The 24,511-nt window shown below is 30.2% G+C and overlaps 1 protein-coding gene across 1 annotated transcript; it reads left to right on the forward strand.

The window, feature by feature from the left end:
• Positions 1 to 434: 434 nt before the first annotated feature.
• Positions 435 to 24,286, forward strand: LOC132930933 (rap guanine nucleotide exchange factor 2). Its single transcript, XM_060997052.1, is given in 17 exon segments — positions 435 to 527; positions 530 to 1,536; positions 7,693 to 7,768; positions 18,601 to 18,702; positions 18,804 to 19,532; positions 19,653 to 20,078; positions 20,143 to 20,302; positions 20,367 to 20,991; positions 21,079 to 21,313; positions 21,382 to 21,481; positions 21,569 to 21,780; positions 21,848 to 22,165; positions 22,238 to 22,460; positions 22,537 to 22,824; positions 22,892 to 23,023; positions 23,095 to 23,304; positions 23,377 to 24,286. Coding segments are annotated over 17 exon segments (4,953 nt in total). The 5' UTR covers positions 435 to 449; the 3' UTR covers positions 23,409 to 24,286.
• Positions 24,287 to 24,511: the final 225 nt, after the last annotated feature.

Consider the following 24,511-nt stretch of genomic DNA (forward strand, 5'->3'; position numbering starts at 1 on the left):
TTTTAAGTGCATTTACTTACAAATTCCAAAAATGGTAAGTAATTTGAATAAATTCTTCATTAAAGGAAAAAAATGGGGAATGAGAGCATAATGGTTGGTGAATCACCCTGTACACGCGTTGTATACAATAATAATAATATAATATGTGCGTTCGCCGAGCGCTAATGTTTTTCCATATAAAATCATATGCATGATGATGATAATATGTATTCGGCGGTAGGTCATGAGGGGGCAGGGGGAGGAGGGGCACGCCGAAATTCTCCGAGAGAGCGAGCGAGGGAATCGGCAAACGGCGACTACGACTTTTGTGGCGTTGGCGTGGGTGGGTATAATGCGGCGGCGGGAACGACCCTGCCCGCACCGGCACCGACGCACTACGTGCCATCTGGCGTGAGCATGCCCGCCGCATACACCACCGCTACCACCACTCGCGCGCCGCGTCGCCAGGGATGAGTTTCGGCGGCCGGTGCGCGCAGTGCCACCGTCGTCCCGACAGTGGTGAATCGTGCGTGGCGTCCGCATCGGTCCGCGTCCGGGTTTGGGTCGTCGCGCGCCGCGGTCGTCGTCTGCGAACTCGCGCCTCACATGCTGCCGCTGGACGCCGGTGCCGACGACGACGACGACGATGAAAAAACACTCCAAGCAGCTTGAGAAGCGTATCGACGACCAGCGACAGTTGCTGCTGCTGCAGCAGCGATTGCCGGGGACGGCCGCCGACAAGCGGAGACCGTCGTCGTCGTCGAAATGCAAAAATGGCATATTGAAAAATGAGTCCAGCCCCGAACTTTCGCGGCCCGCTTCCCGCAAGTCCAGACAGTACTTCCTGGAACCCATCCGCCGATGGAATTCGTTCCACAACAGCCGCGAACGCAAGTCAAACGCCACCGCATCCGCGGGCACGGCCACCCCTGCCTCGCCGTCGTCGTCGTCTACTAACAACCTGCCGTACCTGCAAACCTTGGTCAACCTACAGCGGGAGTCTAAGAGCGCTTGTGCCCGATTCGCGCAATCCGTCTTGCCCAAAACACCGCGAGGAGCTGAGAGCACGCCAGTCCTCGGCGGGGCCTTTTCTACTTGTGTGTCTGGAACCTCTTCTACCGCCGCTTCCGACGACGACGTCCAGTCGCCAAAATCGCTCCAGCAGACCGGCCCCGGATGTCCAGCAAAAAAACAAAATTCGAGTCCGAACCTGTTGTTAGTGTACGACCGTCGGCAGCAGAGTGCCGCAGTAGGAGGGATCGGTGGGGGAAACAGCCTGACGAATTCGCCCCGTCGGTCGGCCAGAAGGCCGAAAACACCTCCACCTCACCCTCACCACAACCAACAACAGTTAACGGCGGCAGCTAATAGTGGCGGTGGCGTGGGGTCGGAGTCCACTGGTTCTTCGAAAATTCCGTTCGCCATAATGGTGGGCGACACGCCGATAGTGTGCCAAGATACCGTTCCCAGAATCAAAGCGATCCGCGCCGATTCGGTGACGGAGAAATCGTCGTATCTAGCTGTCGATTTGTCTCCGCACCGTCGATACTCGTTTTGGTCAGTAAAACGCGCGTAAAACGTCTTGCGGCGGAGCGGTCAGCGCGAACGCACCAACTCTAGCGATATTATTTATTTGATTTTTATTTGATTTTGAAGTCAACGTGTGGTCACCGACCAAAATATAATAATATATAGGACGTATCTCGTACACTTTTAACCGTGCAGGTGATTGTGGGTGTGTGTGAAACCGTGAACAACGAATTAGAGATTTTTTTCGTTTTTAAGTTGATTATCGAAAGATACAATTTATATCATATTATTGGAATATACAAAAATCTATCAACTTTGATACATGGACACACGATATCTAGATTATATTCTGTATTTTCTTTACCACAGACCGTCAAATTAATAGTATAAAAAAAATGGATACAAGTTTTTACTCTTTTTTCAAAAAAATATTCTGTTATTGCAGGGAAGAGCTGGGTTATACAATAACTAATAGTAGAGTTTTATTGTGTGTGTGTATAGAAGCGAATAAATTATGCTTATGCTGCCACTGATGATAACTTGTGGTTTTTCTACATCGAATGTTTGCTCACTTACATTTCACATCACATAATACTCATCAGATTTTGCAAAATGTATCTCATGTTCACACAAAAGTTTGATTTAAATAAAACTAAAAGCCTGAATGTTTGCGTTTAACTCTGATCTGGTTATTGATGTTTTTGTACTATTGATTGACATCAGTCATCCACTCGTATTTAATAAATCTATACTCTATATAATATTTATATATTTTATAATTATAATTAGTTATTATTGATATATATTTTTAATATTATATAAGTACATTTTTTTATAATATAATCTAAGTATAAATATAGTATATATTATTTCGCAGTGAAGTGTATGGTTTTATTTTTATCTAAAATATAATACACGTGACAGCTATTATATTATTTACTTTATATATATTATTTTGATCTAGATTTTAAATTATTTTTGTTTCGCTAACCTGTTTAAAAAATATGTCCACCGTATTTCGAATAATATATTATGGTGTCCTTAGGAATTTCACAAGTGGTCCGTTATTTGGAGCTCGCCTTCTATCTACCCTATTTGGATATATTGAGCGAATATTAGACAACACTATAAAATGTTAATAGGATTCTAATAAAATATATTACGTGTCCGTATATATTGGGTTGTATCGCATAAGTTTCAGTTCCAATTTAACGTGAATAAAGTATAATAACCGCTTAGGTACACAATATTATAATGATGGTATTAGGAAAATATTTTGACAGTATAAATGGAAAAAAATGTATAGGTACCGACCTCAATACATGCACAATCGTTCCTTATAGTTACTTGGTTATGGGAAATGTCGGTAGTATTTGTATGACAGTTATTAATTTTACATTGTCACTTGTTAAGTGTTTTCACGGTATTTGTTTGTTCGAGTACACAAAACAATATAAATTAGTACCTTTTATTTCTCGTTTCGGGTGAAAAATGTAGAACGCCGACGAGTTACCTGTACCGTAGATTTGATTTTTTTAATTCAATTCAATTGTGTGCACAAAATCTTTAATGGTTGAAAAAAACAATTATGTTATTCAATATTTATGCTTTGAATTGTTTTACAAAACAAAAGCATATCAATATTTGTATTTGATTGACACTTTATTATAGCAACGAGTAGCAAATTATAATAAATTCGATATCTACAAACGGAAACATTGTTATCAATTATTTCGCAATCTCTTGGTTTATACATATTCCAACTATTTTCATTTATTTTTTAGAAGTTTTTTTTATTAGTATCAATTTGTTAGTATGTATTATTATTGCCTAAAACTATAAAATAGTTATTTAAAATAATAAATTAATTGGGTAAAAAATATCATCTGTCAAACTATGTTTGTTACAAATGTAAATGATACAACTAAAAATGTTTAAGTATTCTTGTAGGTATGTATTTATAGTAAGTAAAACATTTTTTTTAGATCCCATATCAACGAGTTAATTATCAAGGAGATTTCTGAAATTTAAACCATAGTTATTATGTCATTAATCAACTTATAGTAATAGTAGTATAGTACTGACTATTGTATTATTTGTCTATTGCGTGTTAGCTATAACTGCAATATAACTCGTAATATCTGTGATTAAAAGTTAATGTATACTTCAGAGAAGTAATCTTTAGTTTACAAGATTAATGATTTTGAAACACTAAAAGGAAAGGAACTATATTAATGTTTTCGTGCACCAAGTCAAAGGTGTTTAGTATATCGAAAGCGTAAATATTATTACTTAAAGTAAAATTATTAAGTGCAGCTTACCATCATAATGAAAGTAACAATCTAAAATTAAATGTTCGATATGATGATTATGCCGATACTCTCGTGTATTTATGAAGTTGAGTTTATACAAAACTTTTACTATTCGTATCAAAAAAAACATTCACGCGTTCATTTGTGTCTCTCCCCCCATGAATCCTATACATATATATATTTACCTTAAGATATCTACTTAATTATACTACTTTAAATTACATTTTACTGCTATACTACAGTATAGTCTTGTATAAAAAGTATTTATCAAATCGTCATTACTATACGTGACGAGTGATCTATTTTCGAAAATGTTTATAAGTAACAGACATATTCACTATACACACTTTATACAGTGTTATAAATAATATAAATACTGAGATACAATTTGCGTTATTTATATATATTATAATAACTTTAAAAATATTGTCCTATACCTACAGGTTAGTTTACTCAAGTAGTATATTTATAAATGATGCAGTTAAACAAATAAAACATTTTATCTATAATATGAAATCGACGATGAACTTCATAATTGTCCCAACAATCGTTGCCATGTCAGTGTCATATGGGGGTCGCTAGATTAAGCTCATCGAGGCTCAATTTCACAACTCTACGTACCTAAATATACCGTGCCACTAGGCCACGCCATCACGTTATCATCATAAGTCATAACAATATTCCTAATTTAAAATGTATAATTTTTGAAAAACACGAACTACACTCAATGCGATGAATTTTGAACAACCCTTTGTTATTATAAAATATCAAAGACTTAGACTGTTATTGTTAAATATTAATCATATCTATTGACACAATATAAAATTAACTTTTTATGAAAAATATATAATTATTATTATTGATAATAATTAGTTATGAAAATATTAGGTAAAATGATAAGATGATGTATAAATTTAGTGTTACTATATTTAGTATAATAGTATTATAGAATATAGACTATTGTCAATACTAATAAATAATATGTACATAGGTATATATTAGAAAATATTCTGGAATTTGGATCACTAGTTAAGATTATCGCAATAATATTCCTTTTCTAATAAAAAGTGCTACATTTTTTTTAACTTTCTAAACATCAAAGTTGAATTAAAATATACATTTTAATAGACCATCTGAAGAAGATAGTTTTGAACAAATTAATGATAAACTGTTCAGACTGGCAATGGATCTAACATGACTGTAAAAAATCCCTTCGTATACTTTCTAATATTTTTTTTGAAATTATCTGCATTGCCGGACTGCATATTATATTTTAATAATATACTATATAAAATAATTATAAATGTCGATCATATGCATGTCGTATAATCGATAGCTATTGCTGCACGAATATAAACACACGCATTCATATATATATATATATAGATTATTTCATTAAGTTTACAACGCAGTTTGTTTTTCGTTTTTTGTACGTTTTTCAACACATAGTTGTACGTTTTTCTCTTTTCCGCTGCATATATTATATCTATGTATACAACTGTATAGAAGGGCGCTTATATATATATATATATATATTTATACAAATGACTGTTGATTAATGAATCGTGTCACACGCGTGAAATAAAATCGTTGCTTTCGATATCGACCAAACAACACCCCATCACGTATTTATATTATACACACACGTATATATATATTCAAAAACTGTAAGTTTCATCACTATTGTTATTATCGTTGAATGTATGAGTTTTGAGGTTCGGAAACTGCTCTCGTATGTTTAATTGTCGTAAATTTAAAACGAGCCTATTATTCACATGATTGGCGTTCGCCACTCAGTCAGTTTTCATGTGACATTCTGCACAAATCGAAAAATATTCTGGTTCTTATTATTTTAAAAAGCGTATCGGATAATAGGTAAAGAGACCTGTATGTATTAACTATGCCGAAGACACATATTGTGTCAGTGTTAAATAAACGTGAGAAGGAAAATATTATACAAAATAATAAATGGGCCGCAATTTACATAATAAATGTATTTCGGGACGCAACTAATTCCAATCTATTCTCTGCGTGTTCTGCGGATATATACGCAAAAGAAAAAATATCTTTTGTGTGAGATAGACATGGTGATTCCTAACCTGCAAGCACACCGCTAATGCCCAGTTTTCTCGTCGGTTTATGCATTCATTCAAATTTTTATTTTCCAACACTTTATTTTTAAGACCGTGGTAACTCACTAGCTTATTTTCTTCAAATTAGAACCCTCTTTTTACTTTAATTTATTAAATTGATAATTTTATTTAAAATTTTGATGTTATCTTAATGATAATATTTTAACGAATAATTAGTTTTTGAGTAATTAAACATTACCGAGAATAATAGCCCATGATAATATACATTCCATTGCTAAGAAGATGTCAGTGTTATGATAATTTAAAAATTATAGAAATCGTGATAAAAAATATTTTATAACAGTTAAAATTCATTGTAATAGGTAACTAATAATACAGAGCATAAAAGTGTTATACTACTATATGTATTTTATTACTTATAAATAACATGTGTTCTTTAATAAATTTTAATTTATTTAAATGTATATTAAATTATATTCTAAATTATAAGGCAATTGTTTAAATTAATTTTGAATATTTGAATATTATTAATCATAAGTTTCAATTGATAGATTTTCTTACTAATGAATAATAATATTGATAATTAATATATTATACATTTTCTAATATTTATTTATTATATGATTATTTATGATTGATACGAATTTATTAAGTTGTGTGATATAACTTATATTTGTAGTTCTGTAGTTAACATTTATTGTTTATAGTTACATAAAACACATTAACCATGTTTGAATTTTTCTATTGTTAATTTTGAAAATTATTATTATTCATTAGTCATTGCATTATAGAAAAAAAAATTAAATTAAAATTGCTGTATCCAATGCTAAAAAGGCTAAAAAATATAATTTGAAATATCTTATGAATTATTTCATAATTTTATATTTTATAAAATAATCTAACATTTTACTATATGTATTTTGTAACAGATAAAACAGACAGATGTTATTAAATTACTTTGTATACATTTTTATTCTAATTATTATTTTAAAAATAATGTATTTTTATTATGATTATTTTTAATCATTTAGGTACTTAAAATAATATTGTATATTAAAAGGAACAAAAGTTGAAAAGTTACTACATAGTAAATTACATATTTTGTTGTTGGTCTATTAGTTTTGTTATACCCTATATATTGTGAGAGAGGCCGACTGTCTTTGGGGCGCAGAAGAGGGTCGATCCTTTTACCCGTGACCCGAAAAGTTAGCAGCGTGACCGTGTTGCATTTCAATCCCTAACACACACAAGACCACCACTCGTTCAACCTCTCTCACCATCGGTGCCGACGTGTGTGTATGTATATATATACATAATTGAGTTGAAATCCCCGTCGAATTGGGTGCTCGTAACCTACGACATGTGCGATTTAGCTACGTCCCATTCTTTTCCGCTTTTGCATTTTAGGTATATCGTATATACAATATACATATATAATGTGCGTATATGACTCGGTTTCCAACGAGTATATAAAATAGCATATGTAAGAGAAGGCTGTTTTGTAGAAATTCTAAATACATCATGTATAATTACACCGTATAATATTATTGCTATTATTTATTACATTATATGTACGTACATGTACATATCGTAAGATATTATATTAGTTGCCGCAGCTAATTGTAAATAATATTATACTACAATATAGGCTTTTATCAAGGAAGAATTATTAATAACTAATAAGCGTCCGCTGCTGTGTGTGTGTCCTCCTCCTCATTTTTAACTGTACCAAATTTTGAAAAGGCATTTTTTTAATATAATGATATTTTATGTTATAGTTTTGGAAAACGAACCGGAAGCAACGCTAGACGACCCAACGAATGTTTCGTGTTGGAACCATCAGAGATGCTGGTGGTAAGTAATGTTTTTTTCGTTATTATTAGTCAGAATCGACCTCTATGTTTTTTATCCATTTTTTTTACGACCGCCGAAATAACCTATATCATATTATTATTAACGGTGTCGGTGGTTAGTTGATATACTCATTTCGTTCTAATTGTGTACAGAGTTAAGTGTATAAAAATATATTTTACCGCAAGCCAAACCATTAGCTTTAATCTGTGTATGATTAAACAAAAATAGTATTTTTATCGAATAATGATTTATAAACGCATATGTATATATATATATCGAAATAAACAAACGTTTATGTTTGTCTATGTTTTTTAGTTATTTTGCACATATATACAGTAAGTATCTAACAATATACTTAATATACATAATAGTATGTACCTGCAGCAGTAACCGGAGGATAAATAATATGATTTTGTAGTTAAAATGTATAAAATATTCAAATTGTATAGCTAAGGCTTTTAAATATATACAATGTTTTTCATAAAAAGTTTATACTAAAGCCAAAACCAAAAACCTAAAAAAAAAATTATAAGCACAATTTTTTTTAAAAAACATTAGAAATTCAAATTTGGACGAAAATAAATATTTAAACGATGAATTATTATTTTAGTAATTTATTTTGTTATTATTCAAAAATATTCGTTGAGAATTGAAACTTTTACGTATACCTATTACTTTATATTTTACTAAACGCAATGAAATTTAAAAAATATTAATTTTTTATCCTATTTAGTACTTATACCGTATAACTAATAGTAAAATATAAATTACTATAATAGATATAGTTAATATTATTATAGCAATATAAATATATCATACGATATACTTTGTAAAACAGGCTAACAGACTGTTTTCGCTTAGAATTATTTTTCTTATGAAATGAGTTAACTATTTCCCGTCTTTTTTATGTATAATTTATTAGTAAATTTAATACTCAATCAGCAGTCTTTTTATAACTTAAAAATAATTATTTCATTTTATTACATTATACGCACGTGTATAAAAATATATAGTAAATACATTTTTATTTTTAGACCATAACTACGAATTTTTGATAGACATTAAAATATAATATAAATATAATAATCGACTCGATGAATATTGACAACTTTGTAGGAAGTATACATTTTGTAATAGAAGCTCAAATTAATGCAAATAAACAACTATACTTATGAATAAAAAATAAAAACTCATAGTGTTGATATTATACTATATTTTATTTCATAAAAATTTACATGACAATAATTTTTATTTTGCTATTTTTAAATTATATTAAAATAGTATATCGTATGTGAGAATATTCGAATATACTATAATACACATATATATACTTAATAAATTATAATTAATTTATCTAAATTTAATCTCAAACTTTGTTATGCTTAAAAAATTAAAATTTATTCTTGTCTATACTACTTAATATCACGGAAATAATTTATAAGTTTTTTAAGATAAGAACTTTCCCCTAAACTTTAAGTTCAAAAGTTAATCACAATTTTGGATAAAATAATGGTTTTTGAAATTTAAATTTTGTTTATGGACATTTATCAATATTTACACAGTAGGTAGGTACACTTAAAAACTTCGACTTTATTAATATTTAAGTATTCTTTTTAGTACAATCTTTTATATTTTATTTTTAATTTCTACAAATAATTTATTTCACCTTACTTAATATTATTATATAAATTAAAATAATGATGTTTATCTCTATGTTTAAATATTAAATTATTTCTGAAATTAATGAAATGCTTATAATTAAAAACTTATAATATTTTTCAAGTAGGTAGGTAGGTAGTTTTTTTTTTTTATATATTTATTTCTCTGATTCAGCTGTACTAATTCATGCAATTACTTAAACATTTTTGATATTATTTAACTCGGTAATTGTTTATTCAAAAATTATCATTGTACATAATTGTTTTGGTTTTACTGATCTAAGTAATAATTCTAAACGTCAAAACATTTTGAACTTAAAATCACTGATTTGTAATTTTATTATCATTATAAATTATAAATTCTTAAATAGTATAATGACTATAATGTATAAACGCTAGTCCAAGTCATAATATTTAGTATTTTTTATTGAAATAACTCATAAAACATAATTTTAATTTTACTCTTTAGGTATTTCTAAACTCGAATATTTTGCGTGTATATATTATTATACATATACTTGAAAGTGAACATAGAAAATAACTTACTTTGTCATTAAGTTTCCATGCATGCGTTGATGATTTAAAAATACATATATTTTCATAAAAATACTACCTATGAAATAATTGAAATCGCATGCATACATCCAATTTGATGTAAAATAATAAAACTGTAAACATACCATTGCAATCCAAATAACAAGCCAGCCATCATTTTATTATATTGAAACACGATGCTACATGTAGTTTCTATATGACCGATTCCTTGGCCTTTTATCCTTCAAATTTAATTTAGTTTATGTATTTTAATTAAAAATTCAATCAATTACCATTTACCGATTTCTGTGATTATTGTTTGTACAGTTTTACGTGCGTACATGCGGGTACTTATATATTGTACGCGGTGAAACCATATTTGTTATTAGTAGATGTTATTACTTATTAGTTATTACTTATTACTGACACCAAGTAACAGCGTACTTACACATTCTTCACATCAGTCGTTTGTATGCATCACAGCTGTTCAGATTTCTCGTTAAATTGATATTAGTATAAAAGGACAATAAAAAATTGTTCACGGGTCCCTCAAATACGTCGATGAAGTCGTTACGTGTCTATATTTCACTCTGATATTTACCAATAGTTAGTAGGTATACCTACTCACTACTCAGTGTAGTACTTTATGATTACGATGTTATATCTCAAACTTAAACTTCACACCGTGGTTATAAATAATAATAACATAATGTAACTTACGTAGCGTCTTTTTTTCGTATATGATTATACTTTAACTATATTATATTATATTTGATAAAGTGTTATCGCGCACCGACCTCATATTATATTATGATATTATGTACCACCTACGTGTAATATAATGCCGTGTATTGAATTGAAATGTGTGTATATCATATTACGACGTGTGCAAGTAAAAAATTCTACAAAAAAGGCTATAATAACACGCGAACTTCGAAGAACACAAGTTACTCGCGATAGAGCGCTACATACTATATATAGAATGGCATGGTGACCCACCAAATGACACAGACTCAAACTAAATTATAATAATATATGACGTCCACGCATGGCCTCTACATAGGCTTAGCCCTAACCTCCTTAATATATTTCATCCCTAAATATATATTGGATAATAAGTCACGAAAAATGTATTGTTCAATGAAGCAAAACATTTGCTAAGAATGATTATTATTCTGCAAGACAATTTATCAATATTTAATTAGATGTTGTCAATTTATCAATATCATGTTACAAACTATGTATTGGAAATATACCTAGTTTATGCTTTATAGAAGACTGAAAATTTGTACTAAAATAAAATTTGATTAAAATATATATACACAATGGGTATATTGGGTATACATTTATATATTTGTTATAAGATTATAACACTTATAAATTGTAACTTATAAAAGCCACTTGCTATTTTTATTAATTCAGTATAGGGGTGTAGACCGTAAAGAAAATATTTATACGATTTCTTACCTTTATAAAGAAAAAACACGAAAGCTACAACATCTCTCTCCATCACCTATCCTTCCCGAAAATATAAAATAAATATATAATAATTTGGTTCTAATGGCGTCTATGCTTCTCCAATCATTTTTTTTTTTTTTGCTTACAATAATTTCAACTGTTAGATATATTTAACTAGAATACCTTAGTGCAGTGGTTTTAAAAAAGAAACACAATTTCCCCCTCTCTGATAATTAATCATTATAATAAGACATGTTTTATGTGTATTGTGTACACATAAATTTATGTAGGTAACTGCACTATCTGGCCCCTAACAATCGTAATATATATAAACTGACGTATATGTGTGTAACACTAGGAAATAAATCGATCGCATTAAATCATGAAAATGACCCAGCGTTACATAATATTATGAATTATTACAATATGTGTACCTTATTGAGACGATAATTTACTAATGTACCAACAGGGAAATTTTCCGTCGAGGACTGAGCTCACAAGTAGTCAACCGGTTACTTCCTTCATTGTTCATTGAACTGATGCCATCTAGGATCACATCAATATAAAGAGTTAGGACGTGTTGTATAAGTAGTTTATAAGTTGAAACAGTGACAGAGTAAGGGAGAGAAGCCTGCTATTGAGAGACTTGTATAATTATATCGTCGTCATCGACAGGAGAACTTTTTAAGAGATTAAAACGTCGTGTCGAAGCACAAAGTATCTGAAACCCACCCCACCTCACCACCTCAAAATACATAAAATTTAAAAAATAAAAATAATGAGGGAAAGAAAACACCAAAAAAAACGAGAAGGTTAAGCGCAATATTGATCCGAAAGCACCGCCGCCGGCAGTCGGCGGTAGCGACGGACACCCACGCATCGTACCCGCCACCGCCTTTCCACCGCGCGTCATACCTCCCCACCATCCAGCGTACTTGCCACCACCACTTGTATACTTACAACACTGCCACCATCCTAGCTTCTTTGGCGATGGAGGCGGTGGTACACCTCCGTCGTTTTTCGGTCCCTCCAAACCTCTCGTGTGTACGGGGGCATATGATTGACTCCTTTTGTGTGTGTGTGGTGCCGAGTATATGTGCCTGTTTTTCTTCCCTCCTTATACACTATTATTATTATTATCGACGTATGTATGTGTAACAGTGGCGGGCGCGCAACAGGGCTGAACCACGTCATATATAATAATATATACTTTACTATTATATTATGTATAATGTATATATACCCTAACACATAGCGCGTTGGTTTTCCGGGTTTATATTATGGAAAAAATATAAATATTATTATAACAACGAGAGACTACGTTTTCATTCCGTTCTTTTATTAGTTTTCGTATATTATATTTTCGTTTATATTATTATTATATATATACGTGAGTATTTGTGGGGTGTTGCTTATAATATAAAAATATTATTTTTTTTGTATTTCCCTTTTCCGTGCGATTTTCTTATTTCATTTTTATCTGTCCAGAGTGTTATCACACACCAGAATATGATATCTATTCTATAATATAATATTATTATGATTTAGAATAATACTGCATAATATATTAATACAATTTACCACTATTAATTCATAGTAATGCAGAGCTAACACAACGGCTTTAGATGACTTTAGGACATTTAGTGGCACTTAATAAAGACAATTATGAAAAAGCTTAGACGGTTTATTACCGCACATTTTTTAGCAATATATCGTTTACGTTATATATTGTTTGATAACACATTATACCGATTTCAAATAGTAGGTACTAGATAATAATGCTGTATACAATAATGCATATTTGTATATATATTTTATCTACATTACACGTGTCTTCAATAATTTAAACTTATTATTAATAATATTATATAATATTAGACCGTATTTCGTAAAAAAAAATATATATATTAAAATATTATGATTTTGATATTTGTTTAGAAATTTGAAATCAAACACGGAAATAAGCTTTAATCGGTTCGGCCAAATCAGCCTCAAGTTAGTTAATATTGGGAGCCCTAGTAATTGTCGTTCCTAATCCATCAGGTTGTTCGACCATTTACAATTATTATTAAAAATATAAATTTTACAGATTTTCAAATTATAGATATATTTACCGTGTATATGTATATATATATATATATATACATTATGCACATCACGTCATCATATTATGTTGAGAGTACTCGTTTTGTAATCGTTAATCGTCGAAAATGCCTGTGTATTTTTATAAGACAGCCGTCACCACCGTGAAAATGTATTCAACTATATAACTGTGCAAGGGATTCTTTTTCCTTCAACGACTCTTAAATGTATATACATGATGTACCTATATAAAAACGGGTATTGTCGTTCCATGCTTAAAGAATAATATATAGGTCGTTCGATATCGTTTATGAATTAAACATAGTTTTATGTGCAATATTATGCATTTTCCTCCGCCATTAGAATACGAAATATAAGAGTAGGTAACTATTAACAAATTCTGAGTTTATAACATAGTATTATAAAGTACGTCATTGTAGAAATTTTATTAGCAGACAATGTAATAACTAATAATACTTTTTTGATTAAAAATGTATACATTATAATAAATATATATGATGTATATGTATTATAGATAATATAATGTAATATATTATTTAACTATAATATTTTATAAAATTAAAAGTAAGTAATATTGTAATCTATTGATTAAACCTTCTAAAATTTTACAAAAAAATGTACAATTTGTTAATTTATTTTGCATTAACTATTTTCATCATCTAGGTATGTACCAACGTATAAAAGTGTAGCATTATAAGTACATATATTTTTAAAATTTCAAATCATATCATTAATTAAATTTTTTGTGGAAAATTTTTACAAACACCCAAGTTATGCATAAAATTACTATTCGTTGTTATTAAAAATTGATTTCAAATTAATACACTTGAAGTCTAGTTATGATAATATTATATGTTGTGATGTTAATGTATAATTATTATTATTTAATTGCTATTATTTTATATATTATTATTTATTATAAAACATTTTATACATTTTGGTTATTTAAACTTATTCATTAAAATTAAGTCATTTTATTTCATAAATAGGATTTGATTTGATTAAGTAGTAAACATTGGTATCGTAATTCTAAGAAAATATGAATGAACTAATCAGGTATAATACGTCCTTGTAACCTTTAATTTGTTTGATAAATTACTGTTACCTTCTTAGTTTTGTTACTTGTCTAAAAGTAAAGCTATTTGTTATTATAAAGTATTTTTGAAATAAATAAAATAAAAATACCATTTTATTAAAAACATAAACAATGAAAATAAGTTTTGAAGCGTATTTACTTAAATTTTATTAGTTGGTAATAGCCAATAGATATTAATATGAACTTTCACCTATCAAAATGTTTTATTTATCCTAGCTAAATGATGAAAATATTTTTTTTTAGTTCCGAATAACTTGAGATAATATTTAAAGATTGAAAAGAAGAAACTATATTATTATACATATTTAGGTTTTTGTATATTATTATTCATATATCGCTACTGACGCCATATTAACGAAGGATATTTTTTAATTTTCCAAAATCAAATCAACAATTTTACTATTTTAGTATCATAAATGTAAAATCTAAATATTCAATTATAATTTCATCATAGATGATATACCAGATCAGTAATACTAACAAATCATTATGTACAGAGTTATTCACCCCCAATTTGTCTTGAGTAATGTAGTAATTTGTTTGATTCTTATATAATTAGACCATCATAGTTTTAAATTTTTAAAAATTTTTGTACTTGAGAGTATTCTTGGAGAAATACAAACTCCTCACACCCCTTCATCATTTTCAACTGTAATTTATTTAGTGGATAATTTTAATAAAAATGTTGACGTAGGTACTTGAAATCTAAACATGTATTTTTTGAGTTATTTAAGTGTATAAAATAAGTACACAAAAAAGAGATGGAGACTATGATGATTTCAAAATCATAGTAAATAATATTTATAACTATTTACATTTTAATATTTGTAAAGCGATTTTTAAAAATTATTATATTACTTACTACTTAGCATAAACATTTTAATTAATGAGAAACAAGTCGTTAGAATTTTGTATTAGGTAGGTTTATCGACATTTTTGAAAAACAATCCACTAAATAATTTACATTAAAAAAAGAGGATATTCATATTCGAAAAATGAAGTTTATATTGCCACAGGATACTTTTAATGTAATAAAAACAATTTCAAGAATTCAAAAACTCAAAATTTTATGAATTTTAAAGGAAAATATGTGGGCAAGCATGACATATGAATCACCATATATAATGAATACATATAAATGATATAGATACGAATTTATCGTGATTCATGATGTTGGTAATAAGGTGTAATATGCATTTTTAATATTAATAGTTTCCATCATAATTCGTCAACACGAGTCACGACTCAACATCAAATGATAAACGTAATAAATGAATCATATTTATGTATATAACATTGGTAATGAACATAAAGATCATTTTGAAGTTGATAGTTACTACTTCAATTGAATAAGTAAATGCTATCAAAAATAATTTTTATTTTATAGATAGATATTACAAGTTTGATGAAACAATGGAAATAACTTTAAAATGCTCAGTTTTGTTAAGAAATTCAAAATATATATTACAATAAGCGTACTGTTGTATATTATATATAAACATTTTTTTTAGTTAGCTAATTAACTTCTAACGGTTCCCCTCCGGTTGTTTTATTTTCTATTAACATTGATTTTTTTTAATTTATTACGGACTGTAAAGAATTGGAACGATTTTTTCTTTTACTTATTATACATAATATAAATACATGTACTTTTATTTGATTTTTTTTTTCAGTTTCAATAAACTGAACAATTGAACAAATATTCTTTAATTTTTAGATAATTATTATTCATTTAAACTATTGTTTTAAAAAATAGAATGTTAAATTATTTATTTTATAACAAAATGCAGTATTTCAGTACTGCAAATACGTAGGTAGTTAGCAAAGTCGTGCGCGGGCTTGAACACAAGGAGCGTAAATAATTATCCCTTAGCGTTTACACCTACGTGAGCAATATATAGTATATAATAGTGTGTAGGGCGGAACTGACTAATATATATTATACTATTATAGTATTATATTCCTCTTTAATTATTATATATTTGAATAATTAAATTTTTCACTGTAGCTTAAGTGACATTTTTTTTATAAAACCATATTCAACTATACATAAGTCACACTACGCGTGTACTTAACTGCATAATTTAAAAAAATAAACCTTCTTGTACGGTACCTACCAATATTTAATATGTAGAAATAAATATTTTCAAAATTTTTATCACCGATATATGTATACCCTATTAGGTATTTAGTATTTACCATTATATTATAATATAAACATTCGTAGACTGCTATTGTTATATTTTAAAAATCCATCTCGTTGCAAAGATTTCCATTTATTTATTTTTTTACACTAGAATAGTAATCCTGTTTTATCTCATTGGTTTTTATGTACCGGAAAAATATTACGGCATAGAATTCGGGTCAAATGGGGTCGAGTAAAGAAATAGATATTCAATTATGATTGAAGGTTATTAGAAAATTATATTTACTTGTTTCATATTGTTTTGTTATAATTATTACACTTCCTTATTTTTCCCTACCATTTTTAAGTGTATGTAAACAGCATAATTTTAGTTTTACTAGAAAAAAATATGTATAAACATCGTACTTATACCTTATTTAACATTGGGGTTCGTTATAACTTAAAACTTTATCAAGAATAAATTATAATAATATATATAATATAATTATGTTATGCATTTTGGTGTTCTTTGAGATTATCTATTTAATTATTATTTACAGTTGCGTGTCAATATTACATTGTTGAAAAAAGGAACCCTAGACAGACAATTACTAGGAGGTTTAAATTTCCGCGCTGTGCCCATAATTTCACTCCTTAGTCGAGAGATTTAAGGGTCGTGACGTTAATTAAATATTCGTTGTTGTACAAACGTGTTTTTAATAAAGCGTCTTGTGGTGGTTAATTTAAAAGAGAATATTTCACTATTAATGGTTTATATTATATTTATATAGTTTTCAATACCATTATAAAGGGTAAATGTATTTAGGAGTAAAATGTTTTATAATTTCATACTACAACCAAGTACCTACTGGCTAATTGAAAAAACTGCACGTTTGTAAAATACTGGGCGTTAGTAGGTGCATGCAAACCTAACGGATATGGGTGGCCGTATTTATACGAATTATGCGCTAGAATATCTTTGTCCTTGTTGAACCGGTTGTGCCTCATTTTATTTTATTTAACATTTCGAAATTTCCCATATTATACAACTACATATAATGTTAACGCGACAAAAACAATAATATACGCTTAAAAAATTTTTTTTGTTATTAAAACAGAACAAATATATTATAATGTTCTAAAACTCATGTCTGGAAATATATAAAATAAAACCCAATTTTCATCAAATGTTACTTTTTAAGAACATTTTTATTTACAAGTGTTCTTAAAGACTATAACATTACATTATACAAAAATCCCTATGTTATTTAATTTTGAGAACTATATATTCCAATCAGTAATTATTAATTCACATTTAATTATATCAATTCCACGAACATATTATAAATATTTTTTTTAAACTATTCATCGACGTTGACACAAATTTAAATATTTTTATGGGAACTTCAAAACCTTTTACAGACATGAATATTTATTACAGTCTATTGTCTGATATTGTTATTGGATTTTTTCAAGAAAAAAAAAATCAAACCTACGTATAGATTTTGTTTATAAACTATAACATTCTTTAAGAAAATTATTATTTTTATAACCAAGTTACGTTATAACTTATAAGTTATCGTTTAATCAAATTAAAAAAAAAAAATATTTCCACGTGCTTTAGTTATTATTTGATAATTGATATATTATATAATATATATATAATTTATAAATCATTTTTCATCTTATATTATTCTTATTCAAATAAATATTTTCTCGCAGGACGTCAGGACACTATTTAATTTATTATAATTATTTATTGTAATCTGCTATTCCTTATTGTATTCAACACTGCAAATTTTTATTATTTTAGTATGTTCCGTACCGAAATATAACGTATACATATTAATGATTTCAGATGGATTATGCGGACTCTCAAAGCGGTCTGCGCTCGTTGAATATTCCCCGGCACACCGGCATGGAACGTGGTGGGGCGATCAACCTCGTATTCGACGACAGCGTAAGTGTTAAAAATATTGTTATTAGATTAATCGCTAAAAACAAAATACAAAAATCTTATTATTATATGGTGACCGTGTTTTGTGTGATATGGTAATATAGTACATTGCTGCGATCCGGCCTGAACTGTACCAAAAAAGCAATCGGAGCTCACATAGCTCGGATACCAGTTCGGCGTATTCGGGCAGCGACACCATGACCAGCGTGCATTCGGGGAGCGTCTCGGTGGAGGCAGACGAGGTTGACTTGTCGGGCCTTGTCGAGTCGATCGTCGACTCGGATGAAGACGACCTGGGCGATAGCAGCGAAAGCCTGACCGTCCGAGACACTGTCCGGGAGTGCCTGGAGAAGGACCCCTCGGAGCGGGCCGAGGACGACGTCGAGGTGCTGCTCGAGTTTACCCAGCACTTAAAAGCGTTCACCAACATGACGCTGGCCGTACGCCGGGCGCTGTGCAGTGTCATGGTGTTCGCAGTCGTCGAAAAGGCCGGCACAGTAGTAATGAACGATGGCGAAGAGCTGGACTCGTGGAGCGTGCTGATCAATGGCCACGTCGAGGTCGAGCACGCTGATGGCGTTCCCGATCAGCTGCATATGGGCGACAGCTTCGGCATAGTGCCTACCATGGAACGGCTGTACCATCGGGGCGTGATGAGAACAAAGTGCGACGATTGTCAGTTCGTTTGCATCACGCAGACGGACTACTATAGGATACTCCATCAGGGTGAGGAGAACACAAAAAGGCATGAAGACGACGGAGGAAAATTGGTTATGGTTACCGAACAAAGGGGTACGCTAGAAGCTGGAAGACGGGGTCACGTAGTCATTAGGGTAAGTTCAACGCAACTTTGTCATATATGCATGATAGATAATATACGTTATTATTGTCAATCATCATCATATTATCGCATTACTATTGTTATCTTACTCATGTGCATTGTAATTGTGTAGGGAACACCAGAGAGACTGATGCTTCAACTGATCGAAGAGAATTCGGTTATAGATCCCACTTATGTGGAAGATTTTCTTTTAACACACCGAACTTTCATTAAAAACTCAATGGAAGTTGCCAACCAATTGCTAAACTGGTTTAATGAACCATCTGCGAGGGACCGTGTTACTAGAGTGGTGCTACTATGGGTCAACAACCATTTTACTGATTTCGAAATGGATCCAGTGATGATGGACTTTGTAGAAAAGTTTGAAGCTTGCTTAGAAGAGAATAAAATGGGTGGACAATTAAGATTGTTAAACATTGCTTGTGCTGCAAAGGCGAGAACTAGGTGCGTTACCCTAGCTAGGCCCTCTAGGGATCAGGTGCTACATTTTTCCATTTTGGGAGGATATGAGAGAGGATTCGGAATATTTATTTCAAAAGTATGTATTTTCTTCAAAATTAATTATACGATTATAATTTAACTATATATTTTAATAATTAAAGGTCGATAAAAAATCGAAAGCCGAAGAGGTTGGTCTAAAACGAGGTGACCAAATTTTAGAAGTTAATGGACAAAGCTTTGAACATGTAACTCATACGCGTGCTTTAGAGATCCTCCGAGGAACTACGCATTTGAGTATTACTGTCAAGTCAAATCTTTTAGGTAAATATTTTTAATTAATTTTATAAAATATTGTTAATTTTAATAATTGTATATGGTTTAACAGTTTTCAAAGAAATGCTTGCAACTCCCGACAACTCACCCCGACCAAGAGGTCGACAAAAACAGTCTGTGGAAATCGCTCGTCTTCAAGATGACCCGCGAGCACGGCCGTTGCTCACTGCTCATCTTCCTCCACCTATCCAGCAACCCATTAAAACAAATGCATCCAACACATCAAGTGGCGGAGGTTTTATGACTCTCGGCCCCAAAAAACGTCTTCAGCGGGCTCTGATGAAAATGAATATTTTACCAAAAAATATTATTGGTGACGTGTGTGATGATAGTTCCGTGTCGGCTAAATCTGACTCTAGCTCAAATTTTAAACAGTCACATAGCCACCCGGACTTGACGTCAATATCATATCTGGACGATACAAGGGTAGCAGCGGATTATCCAGAGCACGTATTAAAAGTTTATAAACCTGATCAGACTTGCAAATACCTATTGGTGCATAAAGAAACTACAGCTCATGAAGTAGTCATGCTTGCATTACAAGAATTTGGAAGCATAGAACCGAGTTCACTTTATTCGTTATGTGAAGTCTCAGTGTCAGAAGGGGGTATAATTAAACAGAGAAGGTTGCCAGACCAACTACAAAATTTAGCAGAACGAATTGGGCTTAGTAGTAGGTCAGTCTTAAACCTAAACTTGTGTATTTTATTTATTTTTTGAATTTTTAAATTTTCATTTAATTGTTGTTCATTTGTTTTTTTTAGATATTACTTAAAAAATGTCAGTAATACTGAAACATTAGTTGGAGATGAACTTGCAGCTGATTTAATAAGAGAAAGTCATGTACATTTTTTACAATTAAATGCTGTTGAAGTGGCAGTACAACTAACACTACAAGACTTTTCCATATTCAGGCAAATTGAAGCAACAGAATATGTTGATGACTTATTTCAATTAGATAGTCGTTATGGAACACCAATGCTATCTAAATTTGCTGAAGTATGCTTTTTATTTTTTTTAAATAAATTTTATTTAAATATAATTTATTAAATGTTAAAATTTTTTAGTTAGTAAATACAGAAATGTTTTGGGTTGTAACGGAAATTTGCTCTGAACACAACCTTATTAGACGGTCAAAAATGATCAAACAATTTATTAAAGTTGCACGTACGTTGAAAAAATAGATTAAATTAATTATTTAATTATTTACTCTTTTAATTTTTATTTATTGAATATGTAATTTTATTTATACAGGTCAATGTAAGGAATGTAAAAATTTTAATTCTATGTTTGCCATAATTTCTGGACTTGGACATGGAGCTGTTAGCCGTTTACGCCAATCGTGGGAAAAACTACCTACAAAATATCAAAGATTATTTAGTGATCTTCAAGATTTAATGGATCCTTCACGAAACATGAGTAAATATCGTCAACTAGTCAGCAACGAACAATCTCAACCTCCAATTGTAAGTTAAATCTGATTTTAAAAATAAAACATTTTTGATAAAGGTACTAATTTCTAAAACTTTTTAGATTCCATTTTATCCAGTAGTTAAGAAAGATTTAACATTTATTCATCTTGGTAATGATACACATGTAGAAAGTTTGATTAATTTTGAAAAGTTAAGAATGATTGCCAAAGAAGTTAGAAATCTAACAAACATGTGCTCATCACCTTATGACTTACTTACAATGTTAGAACTTGGTGGACAACCTACATCTAATGCAATGGTAGCATTGAATCAACTTACTACAGGTGTAAGTGGAAGTGCTCATCAGGGAGGTGCTGCCACTTTTAAAAGAAGAAAAAAATCAACTGCAGCCCCAAATCCAAAAAAGATGTTTGAAGAAGTATGCATATTAATATAATGTATAAGTTTTTGCTGAACAAAACTAAACATTTTTCTTTTAAAATTATTTCAGGCCCAAATGGTAAGAAGAGTTAAGGCTTATTTGGCAAAAATGAAAGTACTCACTGATGAAGAAAAATTACATGAACTATCAATGAGTTGCGAAGGGTCTAGTACTGGTGGATCTATAATGGGATCTGGGCCAATAAGAAAACGTCATCCGTCACCTACTCTTTCAACAGCTAGCAGTGCTAGTAGTGCCAGTGAAGGATTGAAGAATACAGGTCCTAAATTCGGTAATTATTGTAATTATTATTACTGATTATATTATTCTTATTTATTTATGTTTTTATATCCAAATGTAATTATTAGGTTCTGCTTCACCACAAGCTGTAAAAAAGTTATTGTCCTTGAGTGAACCAAGCAAAACCAGACTACATCAGCCCAGGTATCATATGGCACCTTCTCCGGGTCCACCAACTCGTCGCAACGTCCACCAACCACCTAGTGTTCCAGCAACATCTCATGAGCGTTCTCATTCAGATACTACCCCTCTAAACCCACCTCCACCATTACTCTTATCATCCGTTGATCTGAATGCTGAAAGCAGTAGTGTTACTAGTTTATCAAACCTGTCATTAAGAAAGACTGTGACATCTAGTAAGTAAATTTATATAATCTATTAAAATTAGTACACAAGTGTATACTCATTTAAAGTTTGTCCTAGCGGGTTCAGTGACGTCCAGCGATTCAGGACACTCGACTCAAACGAGCGGATCAACAGATGTTTGCATGCCTCCGGGAGCATCTCCTCCACCACCACTCCATTTGAGGAGACATTCAGTACTACAACCTCCAGGTACCAATTTATTTGTTAACTTATTTTGTGTTTACTATTTTACTTAAGCCAATTATTTTTTAAATTATTAGCGAGTTATCAGATTGGAAACCGTCCTATTTATTCGTCAAACATGCAGATGATGGGATCATCGACCAACTGTGTGCGGACAAGACCACCACCAGCTTATAACACGAGTGTTGCCCAAATGGCAGCTAGGATGCACCGTTTAGGTAGAGCACATTCACATGAAGGTGTCACATCAACATACTATCTACGAGATGATGGTGATGATGATGATGGTAAATATTAATAAAACTTATATTTTTTTTTTTATTTTTTTTTTTTATTAATTTTTGATGACAATTGTTTAGATGATGAAGATGCACAAGTGTCTGCTGTATGACTAGTCAACCACCCATGATGTAAAAAAAAAAAATGGCCATGAACATATCAAAACAAAAATTGCTTGTAAACATTTTAAAAATATTATTTCCATTAATTTATAAGTACAAATGAATAATTTGAATGTATTTTATATATCAAGATACATCCAATGTAACAGTGTAAGTTAAAAAAATTTTTAAGGTTCTTCCAAAATACTTAGTACCTAATTTTCTTTTTATCTTTTCTACCAATTTTTCAATTTTAATTCGCGCTGAATAACAAATATGTTAAAAATAAATACTGATCTAGTTATCGTTTTTATTTTATTTTTTTATGTATATATATATATAATATGTATCACTATATATGTAATTACTATAACGTGTTTTTTATTTTGTTATTTAATTTTACCGACCAAAATACAAATTTCAATCATTATTATAGAACATCTAAATATAGTGTAAACTTATCTTTCAATATAAGGATAGATACATTTAATTTAAGAGACACTTATTATTTACATAATAACATAATATGTAAGGAGTCTATTATTTTGGTCAAACAAGTATTATTATTTTTTACGCAATTATAAGTTAACTGGTTTAATCAATTCATCTAAGCCAATCACATTATGTAATCTTAATTTATTAGATTATTGATTTTGTGTTATGATTTATACATTATTTTTTTCATTTGTTTTTAAATTTTATTCCTAAATTTTATATTGTATATCTAACTTTGAATTTTAATTTATGTATTGTTGCTACTGACTGAGTATGTGTATATTATTCGTAAAGATTATCGTGTTTTTTTAAATTTTATTTTTATTTACTTTTTACCATGACATTAAGCTATATGTATATGTTGAAACATAAACAAAACTATGCCAAATCATAATTATTACTACGATCACTGGTATTCTACATCTAAATCCTGTACACATTTAATACATCTAGTAGATCTAGTAGTCACACTCTGTAAGGTTATTAAAAACCTTCAAACCAAGGAATTTTTACAGAATTTATTTTATAATTCCAAAGTGTTAAGCGTATTTCTGGTAAAAAAATGTATTTTTTTTTCAAGTAAATAATCATGAATCCCAGTTTAAGATTCAAATTATCT

Source organism: Rhopalosiphum padi, chromosome 4, assembly GCF_020882245.1.
Source record: "Rhopalosiphum padi isolate XX-2018 chromosome 4, ASM2088224v1, whole genome shotgun sequence".
Taxonomy (NCBI): domain Eukaryota; kingdom Metazoa; phylum Arthropoda; class Insecta; order Hemiptera; family Aphididae; genus Rhopalosiphum; species Rhopalosiphum padi.